This window comes from Lepisosteus platostomus, chromosome 8 (genome assembly GCF_059453375.1).
Source record: "Lepisosteus platostomus isolate fLepPlt1 chromosome 8, fLepPlt1.hap1, whole genome shotgun sequence".
In the NCBI taxonomy this organism is placed as follows: domain Eukaryota; kingdom Metazoa; phylum Chordata; class Actinopteri; order Semionotiformes; family Lepisosteidae; genus Lepisosteus; species Lepisosteus platostomus.
Window position 1 is genome coordinate 2,482,160 of NC_142618.1, and position 12,465 is coordinate 2,494,624.

At 42.6% G+C, this 12,465-nt stretch overlaps 1 protein-coding gene across 1 annotated transcript; it reads right to left on the reverse strand.

Annotated features, from left to right (window-relative positions):
* Nucleotides 1–1,027: 1,027 nt before the first annotated feature.
* riok3 (RIO kinase 3 (yeast)) lies at nt 1,028–12,155 on the reverse strand. The gene is made up of 13 exons (XM_088642022.1): nt 11,727–12,155; nt 9,331–9,446; nt 8,372–8,514; nt 8,173–8,280; nt 7,250–7,359; nt 6,305–6,448; nt 5,731–5,858; nt 4,794–4,976; nt 4,044–4,203; nt 3,504–3,584; nt 3,322–3,411; nt 2,643–2,750; nt 1,028–1,876 (listed from the first exon to the last, which is right to left on the reverse strand). Exons 1-13 carry the CDS (start codon nt 11,784–11,786, stop codon nt 1,772–1,774), a joined length of 1,536 nt encoding a protein of 511 aa, XP_088498148.1. The 5' UTR covers nt 11,787–12,155; the 3' UTR covers nt 1,028–1,771.
* Between the last annotated feature and the right edge of the window lie 310 nt (nt 12,156–12,465).

Genomic DNA, 12,465 nt, shown 5'->3' on the forward strand with positions numbered 1-12,465 from the left:
GGCGTCAGTGGGGCCAGTAGGGGGCGCTCACCCTGCGGTCTGTGTAGGTCCTAATGTCACAGTATAGTGACAGGGACATTGAATTGTAAAAAGGCGCCGTCCTTCGGATGAGACGTAAAACCGAGGTCCTGGCTCTCTGCGGTCATTAGAAATCCCAGGGCGTTTCTCAAAAAGAGCAGGGGTGTTACCCTGGTGTACTGGCCAAATTTCCCAATGGCCCTTACCAATCATGGCCTCCTAATAATCACTTTGTTCTCCTCCCCACTGAGAGCTGCACACTGGTGGTGGTGGAGGGGATCCCCATTACCTGTAAAGCGCTTTGAGTGGAGTGTCCAGAAAAGTGCTATATAAATGTAAGGGATATTTTCCATAGTGGTTCAGACAATTCGAATACTAATAACTAATTTTCTTTCGCTACGACAACCAACGACACTCAGAAAGATCTCACTAACGCACATGAGGGCAACAATTGCTCCACAGAACAGTCCAGTGGACTGAAGTGCTAGCAAAGCATTTCTATTTTTCTCACATTTGGTTTCCTTGAACTAAAACGACTCGATGCTGGTGACTGCTTCCTCACCACGAAAGCAGATGTACACCAATCCAGAAAAAGCAATCACCAAGTAACCACGCGGAAAAGGTCAAATGTCTTGGGTCTGTTCAAAGATGCCAAAAAACAGACAGAATTCTGTAATTCAAGACTGGTACAGTAAGGAGCAATATAGCCTCGACAGTTTCCAGTATGTCAATAGTCCAGGTAAGAATCATAATCTGGATCACACTGGGAACGAGCGCAAGACTGCAGGCAAAGATCTGGGATCTCGGGAAGAGGGGGGTCCTGTGAATAACCTCCTCACACACTCAACCATACCTTGTGTCAGGTGACTGAGGGGCGGCTTCCTGGGGAATATATTTCACACAAGAGCTGCCATCTTGTAGGAACCTGCTGTCCTCTCACAAGACGAATACTGTGTGCAGCGGAAACTCGGGACCGTACACACGCCACAGAAAATGCTCACAGACACTGTTTTTGGCTCTTGCAGTGAACTTTATTAACGCCGTTTCGTTTTATTTCAGTGGTGACATCATGTCAAACTGTAAACTGTAAACCGCAGCAATTCAGCCACGCCAATGCTTTTTCATTCACCGAAGAGCAGAAGAAGTTATTTAAAAAGGCATCATTAACATCAGTTCCTTGGAAACCACAATAAAGGGCCAAGAGATGGAACACGCTGATCACATATTAAGGCATCTGTTAGGGACACACTGATACTGTACGTTGGCTTCCATGAGCCTGGAACGAAGTTATGATCAGCCTGAACAGATATGAAGCACCATGGCCCATTGCTCCTTAATATCAGTATTCAATATTTGCCGATATATTACTGGCTATCAGTATGGGTTATGAAAATCAAAAATATCGGCGCACCCTAACATCTTTCCCTTGCGTATCTTAATGCCTTATTGGAATAAAAATATCTTTTGTTAAGAACACATCATTAAATCCCCAACTGTCACCACAGACCACTTGTCATCATTCCATGACTGCAATTAAACACGATGTCGCGACAGCAGGATTCAAACAGACTGTTTCTGTTGCCTTTTTTGCAATTGATTTTGCCACACGATCTTACTCGACTATTATCCCCCCCAACTATTGCAATTTCTCATCTTGATTACTGTGGCGGCTGTAACGTAATTAGTCTTCAAACAACACACACATCATACCAAACACGACTTTTTCAGTGTCGTTGTGTTCGAATCATAACTGCTAATCATCATTTAATATTGGAGGACCCCCATCATCACTGAAATAGGGAGCTTTTCTGCCATGTTTCTGCACATGATCTTCATTCATCTTCTCCAGAGCTTCAATCTGAAATAGAGACGAATTAAAAAAAAAGTTATTCAAATTAGCAGATACCGAACTATCAAAGCTAGAACTGCCAATTTAAAAACAGTTTCAACCATCCTTCTAAATCATTTTTCTAAGAAACCTAAAGAGACTGGTATTCTGTCTACTAGCAACCGAACATGATCAAGGGATCAAAAGAGGCATAAGAGAACTAAGAACAATACAAATTTCTGTTTTTTCTGGTAGCTAGTAGCTCCTAGGAAACTCATCCAGCAGTTTCCTGAAGAAAACCAGGCTATCAGCTTCAACAGCATGGCTGGGTAACTATGTGGATTGTGGAGTCATTGGCCTCTTGTTGTCTGCAACTCTTATTTTAAGTAGAAAATCCAACTCTTGCACATGACTCAACATAAAACTGTTATGAATATCAGTTGCAATGTTGTACAAAGGCAGGACAGGCACCCCTGAAAACTGACTTCATCAGTGTGCGAAAAGAGCACACATGAGACTTCACACTGCAGCATATTTCTATCCCACGCTGAAGAGGGGTTCTAATCCGCCGCAGCGACTGACCACTTCTCCTTCTTAAAACCGTTTTAAAATGTTTGACGCCAGCAGGTGGGTCCTAAATTGGCCATTAATGGTCAGAGACTATTCATCTCACCAATTCATACCCACTGCAACTTGTAGGGGATGATTGTGAGCTGCAGCCCAACCCAGAAGACACAGGTTATGGGAGATTCAGGTGAAGCCTGTACAGCTGAAAGCCACGAACGAATGGTCTCACCTGAGCAACGAACTCAGCCTCACTGTCAGCTTTAATCTGAAGGCCAGAGACGGCGTTGAAAAGGTCGTACACATTCATCGCTTCAGTCACTCCAGCTTTCTGGAAAAACTGCCCATGGGAAACCGTAGTTAACCGCACAGCACAGGAGAGTGCAAAAATCCAGAGGTTCAGGAACACAGACTGAATATCATGGATACGCTTTCTTAGAAGTTAAAGTTAGTTATCCTGAACAAACTCAGCATGTTAAGGAAAGCTGTTTCTAAAAAAACAGAAGTTCAGTTTCAGTGTAAGCTAGGCCACAGCTGGACAAAATCTCTTGAAAGGTACTTCTATAACGGATTGGACTGAGATTCACTAGAGAATTATTCATATTTAATCCTTTCAAGAGCGGGGAGTTGCGGGGAAGTGTTGCTGCAAAGTAGCAATCTTAGCCGCACGCTGAACAATAAAGAGGGCTCACACACAGTTTCAGCTGCGAAAACCCTCCTCAGGTGTCGCCAAACTCCTGAAGCAGCTTTCTCAGTGGAAACGTAGTTTTAATGTAATTTTCCAGCAAGAGATTAACCTTGGCTTATTCCTTTTAAATAACTTGTACAACACTTTCAAATCAATAGCTTTACAAACCATGGAATATATATGCTTCTTGACCGGCACTGACCATGCCACAGGGCTCCCTTACCAAGGCCACGTTCCTGCAGTCTCTGAAGAGGAACTCCAGCCCGTGGGGGTGTGTGGGCTCCACAGACTGGCTCACATCGATGATCCACACCTGCAGCAAAGCACAGGACCTCGGGTCAGACAGCTGGGGTGAAGAACGGCCTTCGTAAAAAACACCTGAAGCAGCAACAAAACAAACCCTACCTTGCCATCGTGCCAAAGCATGTTGTATTCACTCAGATCGGAGTGAACAAGGTTACATTCCTGATACAGCTGTTGCATCATCTGCAAAGGACAGACATCCATGTGAGTCATGAAAAACAGTCAAGGATCTTTTACACATCATATTACACAAAATCTGATATTTTTTGTTTTGCTAGAATATTTAAAAGATACTTTACAGTTTCATATTTATCCTGAATGAAGTTAAAATCTAAAAGCCCGACATTAAAATTTATAGTAGGCAGCTGCGTCAGCATTTGTGTGCTACAAAGGAACAGGTAAGGGCTTGCTCCACGCTGAGAGGAAAAGACACCTGAAAAAGCTCCATGGCCGAAACTTTGTGCCTCTTTTATTTTCCTTTCAGCATGGAATAAACATTTACCTGCTCCATTCAAACAAACAGTACAAAAAGTATAACAGGGCTTGATTAGCCTTTCTATTCAACACCTAAGAGCTCAAAGGCTTTTCCCACAAAACAGCACCTGCTACCCAGAACAGAACAGGACATCACCCGTCACTTACATGCAGGACCTGGAAATAGGCCCCTTTCATGTCCTCGCTGTTCAGCTTGACGTCCTTCAGCTTGGGGGCAGGGACCTGGTTCTCTCCAATGAAAGACATGACCAAAATGTGCTTCTTCAGGATAACAACTTCAGGACAAGGAATTCCTACCTTTTGCATTCTGTGAAGGAAGGGAGCGACGCATGTTAGTTCAGAGGTTTACATGGCGCGCTCCAGCTCAGAGCAGAAAACTGCTTTCCAGCAGCGACTGAAAAGACTGTGGACTTTACTGAACTGAATTAATGGAACGGTGTGGGAATAAAGAAGGAGGGGGCATAACTGGTGAAAGTAACAGCATGTTACTTAGAAAGGTGAAAACAGCATGTTTATACTACTGAAATTAAAGGAAGCATTTGGTTTTTTTTGTTAATTTAAGATCATTCTACAGCTTCCGTACTTTCTTTAACAATTAAAGCATATATGTAGCTACTCTATACGAATTACAACATGCAATGAAATCTGTCAAACAACCTGCTGAAGGCCGGTGTTACCACAATGTTGAACTTAAAACAACATTAAAGCAACATGAACTCCATTATTTCCTTCAATAAAACAAACAGTCTGATAACCTTGCTCTTTCAGGTGCCGTATTTCAGTTTGTTAGAAGACTGAATGGTTCGGCAAATTCATCCATTGTGGAACACACATGAAGCATCAAGAAATGGGATGACAGTCCAGCTCTGTAGTTCGCACACTTGTGATTTCTCTCACCTAGTAAGATTATGCATTTCCTTTTCTGCCCACATGCGGATGATTTTGCGTGGGTTCAGTTTGCTGAACCGATCTTTGAATCGATAATCGTCCTTAATATACTTGTCCCGGTTTCTGAACTCATTCAGCGTAGTCTTGTAAACTTTCAGTGCGCATTCCGCGGGCACAGGCTTGTCATCCATACTTCAAAACATACAAAAACAATCAAATTAGAGACAACAGAGAGTTCATACTTATTTCATTTTAAGTTTAAAAGGTTAAAAAAAATGAAATTATGATATATCACAGATGCTGTACAAATTGCTCTTTATTATTCTCCTAATCACTGACTCATCATTTTTTCTTTTTACAAATACACTAAATGAACTCGTGATCCAGAATAAGCTGAGAATGAGAATTTAGGAAAAAACTGCCAGATAGGCAGAAACAGAACAAGGATAAAGTGCTGAGAAATTAAACACAGCAAAGTTTACTTTACATTTTACAGGGCGTGCAGTGCTATACATTTTTCCAACCCAGACACAGACCTGAATTTTCATGTAAGTAAATAATGCATGCCGTCAGTCTGTCTACCTTCAACTGTTAAGATGGTATTTCCCACCTTCTGACCCCCTATGACTAGTTTATTCTTTCTAGCAGATTCATTATTGCTATTAATTCTTAAGAGGCAGTCCTATTTAATGCACATGTGTAATTAGATCTGTCACTCCATCTTAGTCAATGCCCAGGTAGCCAAACAATTTTGCCAATATTTAACAATGGCTGGACCATTGTTGAGATGGGATTACGACTAATATTTTTGGGGGACAGTACAGAGAAAAACTGGATCCCAATACACCATATGATTCTGTACACATCTCAAGGAATTAGATTAGAGAATCCAAGCGTATTAGAACTTTATAACTAAAAAGAATCTGTGAAAATATTTCAGTCTCACCTCCCTCCACTGGCATGGAAAACAACAGACTCTTTTCCAGTGCTGATGCATCCATTGATGTTTTCCAGGATTCCAGCATTAACCATCTTGAACATCAGCAAACGTGTCTTGGGATCCACTGCTTGTTCCTATCATCCAATCAGACAGTATCAGTACAATTAATTAAAAAAAATAAAAGTCTATAACAGAATTTGAGTACTTAAGTGATTCCCTCCCCAACAACCTTAACTGATAGTTCACACTAGATTCACAAAAAATAATCACCCTTCAGTCCAATTCCACACAGAAACGAACAATTTTAGAACAACATGAAAAACAAAGCTCCCCCAGAGCATTCGGTAGTGGTTCTTATCTAAATGTACGGCGTTTCAGATACCAGCATTCCTATTAATAAAGGCAGTCCGTCAAATGAACCAGTCCATTCTCTTGATATCTGAAGATGTTTATCTCCAGTTTTAACATAATTTCTCATGTTTAATAATTAATGTTGGGGAAAGCGGTTTCTGAACAACAGAAAGAAACCCAGAGAGATACAGGTCCAATCCGTGAACAGAAACGACACTGGGCTGCTTACTGCAGTGGAGTGCTCCTTCTTCTCGTGCAGCCTGGCACTGCGGCGCTGCTCAGAGTAGCAGTGCTGCTTCAAGGCGTTGAAGACGTGGTTCGAGAGCTTCAGATCCATGCCTATCCCGTCCCCAACCTGGACCTCCGGTGCGAACTGAAAAGCAAAGCAAGCCATTCTGAAAAGACGGGTGTGGAGGACTCAGTTCAATTCAGTTTATTTGTATATAGCACCTTTCACAACAAGGTTGCCCCAAGGCGCTTAACAATGCAAGTGACCGTACATCTTGTCAATACAGAACAGAAAAGACCAGAAGACAACAGAGGAGAGCAACCAAACACTCCTTAGTAAGGAGAAAAAAAACCTCTGGGGGTCCAAGGTCAACTGGCTGCCCAACCCCTCTGGGCATGCTAACATTATATAATTTAAAAAAAAGGAAATAAATGAATGAGGGTATTAGTCCATCCATCATGTCTTCTGTGTGTCAGTACTCCATGCAGATCTCTGTAGACCACCAAATTCCTCCTAAACGATAGCTATAACAGGATGGGGTCAGGAAACGTTTTAAACAAAGTGGTCGTAGGAGTTCTCGTATTATACGTCACCTGGGAGGTCACAGATATGACAAATGCCACACCTCTAAGGGGAATTCAGGTTCCACTGCACTTTCAGGGAGACAAACAGCTCATACAAACAGAAATTAAAATCCATATTTTCTGGATTCTTGTCTGTATGGAACTCATACGGCTCGCTCAGATTGTTCTAGCCTCCTTGTCATTTTATTAATTTAATCAATTTTACCTTATTGCACTGACGTGAGTATTCCCTGTATTTGCATGTAATGTAAATTGTTGTACTTAAGGCTGCCCTGACTCACGGCACATCATCTAGTAATATTACTGCCCCAGACTTCACTACACTCACGTCTTCTACGACACCTGCCTGAGCAGTACTCACGTTTTCCATCCGCGCAGTGTTCTTTCTGCCACACACAACCTCATCGTGCTTTGTCGTAATGTTTTTGCCTTTTCCTGCAAACCCTTTCCTGGGATTTGTTGAAGGTTTATCTGTAAGAGCAAGCAGGAGCAGAATATCTATCATGCAGTAACTGTAGAATAGTGTGTACTATACAGTGAACTCCATACTATGTTCATATAAAGAACACACTTTGCAATAAAACAGATATAATATAGAAGTTCCTCAAGATCTGCAACCCTGGTCCTGATGAAACACGTTTTTTTCTGCTGGTGTTACAGCCATCAATGAGCAAAGACCTGGAAATCACAATCACAAAATCAACTGATTGATCCGGTCAAGTCATTCAGGGTGTGGCTAGAATTAAAACTGTGCTCTACGACTGGGGTTGGAGACTCTTGCTTCAAAACATCTTGTGATAAGGGCTAGGTTTTCTGCTGCTGAAGAGACCCTGCTTCTTCAGGTTTTCTTAAACAATTAGACTGATCCATAGGCACTTGTTAAGATTTTACTTAGCTCTTAAGAAGCTGGATGGGGTGAATCCAAGTTTTATACCTGCCCTCAGGTGCGTGAAACATATCTAACTTGAACTCGGCAACAAAGACTCTCACCAAAATAAAATGTCTACTGTCTGACAGTGTCATCGCCCCCCGTGTCTGTACATCACTAATCAATCACATAATGAACCGTCTGAGTAACTACGCTGAGGAACAGATGGATGAGAAGCAACATCAAAATCCTGGAGCCCACGACTGAGTGCAGAAACAGTCACGAAGGTCTGGCTAATCAACCAGTTCAATGAAAGGAACTGATCAGCCTCAGTAGTGAAATTCTCAGGAATAAAAGGCGGAAGACACAAGTGCTCTCTAGGGCTCGGGCTGAGAACCAGGAGGCAGTCGTTTTACCAGGTCCGTAAGGGTCGTGGCGAGTGTCCTGCCAATCAACTTCATCTTCCGAACTGTCGCTGTCTTCGTATGGATGCACCATCCGATAGTTCTCAAAGGAAATGGACACTGCAGGGTAAAAAAAGATGCCATGAAGACGATTAACTGCAGGGAAACATAACTCTATTAAAAACGACTAAATAAATGCATTACAAGTTACCCTTGCTGTCGCCGTTGAACTTCTTCTCTTCTCTCCGCAGCTGCGTGTCGAACTCCCGGTCAAACTCCATCTGCAGCATCTGGGCCAGCATCAGGTCACTGGAGGTCTCGATATTATCGCCAGTGATGAGGGATTCGGGAACTCTACATTCATACACAAGACACATAACAGATCCGCATCACAAAACAAGATCTTTTCCAGGAAAATCATGAGAATTGCCATGTGTTGATCTGATCCCTATAGGGAATCCCAAGACAGGCAGGCAACTTTGAGAGGAAAATAAAAAGGGAAATGTGGGAGCCATCCTGGTTTATACAGGAACACTAGAGCGTTGGATGTTAACTTTGTGCTGACTGTAATTTGCACAACAGCTTTCCTCCAGGATGGGAAACTGACAGTTATGCCCGCGATGCCCTAGTTGCTAGACATGAGCCCATTCCACATTTGAGGAATGAGGTCAGGGAGCAGCTATCCAGGCTGTGCAAGAGGAATGGGACACAGGACCTCAAGATAGGATTTGCAACCTGCTGCAAAGTCCATATCGCAGATGTACAGCCTGTATGGCTTCCAACAACAGGCGTAATGAATATATTTGGATCAGCCCACCCTTTACAAAGAAGACTTCAGTCTTCCTTATACCTTTGTAATAACCCTTTTCAGCTGCAATTTTGAAAAGGCTTTGGTTGTAGAAGCTTTTGGTTTGGTCTGAGCAGTGGTTCATAAGTGGATTTTAAAAGAGTTTTTGAACATACAGTCCAGGCCACTATCTTGTCTGATGCAGGATCTCCAATTTAGGCTGCTTATTTAATCGCATTTCCATCCCACTACACCTGCCTAGCATGACGTTGCTCACGGCTTCAAAACACAGTTTTAAAAGTGGGAAGAAAAAAAATCCTCCCTTTCAGTAGGAAGAACAGAACATGAGAAGGAATCTGATCGATCTTGTTCGGTGGACTCACTCCGGGCAGCTGGGGTAGGTCGAGAACTCCTCATTGAGCTGTATCGCCAGCTGCTCGCTCATCACATCAGCCAGGGAGCAAGGATTTACCACACTGTTAGGGGCTCCCCATGGGCTCTGAGGGGAGAAAAAGAATGAAATGGAGGAACTGTAAAAACATCATTCTTCCATCTCGGAAATATCTGCAGGCTCCGTATTTTGTTGTCTCTTGACTGTTGCTGAAAAGCTTGTCAACGTATTTGTCTTCTCTCGCGTTGATTACCGCAGTGCCCTACTCGCTGGAGTACCCAAGCCCAGTCTGAACAATCTCCGGCATGCCCACAATTCAGCAGCCAGACGCCTGACCAGTTCTGCTGCAAGGGATCACATTACTCCTATCCTGGAGTCCCCACACTGGCTTCCTGTTAGGTTCTGCGTCGACTTTAATGTCCTCACGCTCACCTATAATGCTCTGCATGGCTTGGCACCTCAGTACCTGTCTGACTCATTATCTGTTTACTCCCCACCTCACAGTCTTTGTCCGACTCTGGTCTCCCCTCTGTTCCCCAAGCTCATCTTCACACCATGGGTGACAGGGCCTTCTCCTGCTGCACCCCAGAGCTCTGGGACTCTCTCCCCCAGGATATCAGAGAGTCAAATCCAGACCCAACCCTTCTCCGGAAAGGCTTTTTACTCAACTGATGTCTGCGTCTGCCCCCGTCTGTCCCTTTGCATCTTCAACCAGACTCAAAACCCTTGTTTTTAATGTACTAACTTTTTATCTCATATCAGTGTTCTTTTTTTTTCTTACTGTAAAGCGCTTTGAGAAGGTACTTTAAAAGGCGGTATCTACATTTTTTTAGGATAATAATCATGAAAAACAGGGATTGGATATCTCATACCAGGCTGCCATTTTAGAATTTTCCTATCCGAAACATCCCACTCGAATCAAGTTTATGTAATGACTCATAGTCGCACAGCAAGAAACTATTCATGCAGGTACTTATATACCAATGTCCCTGCCAGCTACACCCAGAAGGGAAATTCTGTATGACTTATTGTTTGCAAACGTGTCAGTCTCGGACATTAGTCTATAGAGTTACAGAAGGCCTGTGCTCATTACACTGTCATTACTGGCTTTTATCTCTGTGGAGACAGTGTACTTTCCTGCAAGAGACCGGTGAGTCATTCCCGAAGGCAAAGGTCCTCAGTCAACAGTTCACCGCTAATTTCATCACAGAACAGTTTTTGGTAACTTCTTGCTCATTAATTAATCAATCATTACAGAAAATTTTTGAAGTAGATTTATCAAGTCGTATTTAAGCACACTCGGAGCCTGATACACGAGATCTGATTCTGAACATTTTGCTTTCTGGAAAGTCCTTACTTCCTCCTTCCCAAAACTGCACTGGCTGGCAGCTGAGTGGTACAGCGCCATCTGGAGGAAGGTTAGGGAAGCAGCACTTCATTGGAGATCTGTTCTATTATAGTGTTATCAGCATGAGAAACAGGCATGCACAGCAGAAACAGGGGGCGATTCACCAATGCTAATAAGGGTACAAAAATAAGACGACTTGCCTTACACAGTGGGGCGCTCAATTAGAATAGTAGCCAAGTACACAGGTTTTCTACACCTTATAGCTTGTTTTAAAAAAAGAGAAACATTTTATACAATAAGAAGTATTTAGCTTTTACGAATGAAATAGTTATTCAGAAATATGATTAAGAAGACTGAGGTTTGAACGTTCTTGTGCAAATGTTGGTGCTACTTTTTAAAATAAAATAATCACGTTAAGATATCTTTTCTGGGGAAAATAAGTATTGAGCAATATGGACACTTACGAAAGGCTATATAACATTACACAAGCAGCGTTTTACAGTTTAAGGCATTGCAAGGGTTACACCAGTAATATAACTCGCAGGCAGTTTTGTGAATTTAAGTGAAGAGACAGCGGATCTGCTCTGAAGGGCTTACATTACATCACCCTGCTCCACTATGACGTCATCGAAACTAGTCGCTGGGCCACTCCGCTGCTTTCCCGATTCTCTCATGTTTCCCGACTAGGGACACAATTTGTAAATAGAAAAATAGAAATAAAAAAATCTGTATGAAGCCTCAGGTCCTTGAAGGAATTAAGCTGAACGGAGTTCAGTTTTTAACGACCAGATCTCGCGTGTGTTTCTTATATAGGACTGGACATGTATATTCCGGGAGGGATAATTTCTGTAGTAGTTTTTATCATTATATATCGATAACATTTTCTAATGACATTTTAGTGTCAAGCAAGAATGTTAACAGAAGCCGGTATAGTGTGAAACTCCTAACAGCGCTGACGTCAGTGGCTCGTCTTTTGCACTAGGCTAGGCCCCACAATTCAGACTTGTGTGCTGAATAAAATAATTTTAAAAAATACTGACCTTGGGTTTCCACACGGAATCAGTCTCGTTTTCTTTGGCAGCTACTCCTATTTGATCCATTTTTCCCCAACCAGCGAAGTGCGCAGTTTGTTCTCGGATAAATAAATAGTTAATAAATATGCCCAGTACTGTAGTAAACACGAGTCAATGACAAGTCTGGGCAAGTTGAACACCAAACAGCAGCTCTGTGAACCGAGTTCGCGTCACCAGAAAGAAAAACAAGGTATTATAAAAATATTATTCTTGACTTCGACTAAACGGTGGTCGCTGTACAAAAATATATACCACGACACGTGGTAGAAAATTATAATAAAAATAGAGATGACCTGCCAAAATTGGCAAATAAGCAGAAGTGTTCGAGTACCACCGATACGGCGGAGCTAAATGGCTGAACTGCCTCGCCTGTGCAGAGGCGCTCGGCACCAGCTGATACTGCAGGGACACTCTCTTAAAGACGCAGCTCGTTTTTTTATTATCCTCTCACAAAGACACTTTCCCTAAAGCCTTCCTACTTGCAGTGTGTAGGTAGGCGACCCTTTTCTTTGAGCAAGAAGTCATCTTGATCGTGCATCTCTTCACGATTTAGCTCGGGTTCGCTAGTGATTTCTTACAAACGCCCAATAAGCGAAGGATTTTTGAGTATCAAATCTAAAACATTTAAAGTGTGTGCGCTGTATTGCCACCAGAATTGAAATACGAGGGCCACAGTGTTTTGACACAAGTTATCCGCTTCCAATTC

What these genes read in the sequence shown, in the direction of transcription:
- riok3 (XM_088642022.1), bottom strand. Translation starts at nt 11,786, where the DNA reads ATGGATCAAATAGGAGTAGCTGCCAAAGAAAACGAGACTGATTCCGTG. An exon ending in GAAATGCATAATCTTACTAG is followed by an intron (nt 4,204 to 4,793) that starts GTGAGAGAAATC and finishes CTTCCTTCACAG; the next exon opens with AATGCAAAAGGTAGGAATTC. An exon ending in TGCTTTGGCACGATGGCAAG is followed by an intron (nt 3,412 to 3,503) that starts GTAGGGTTTGTT and finishes GCTTTGCTGCAG; the next exon opens with GTGTGGATCATCGATGTGAG.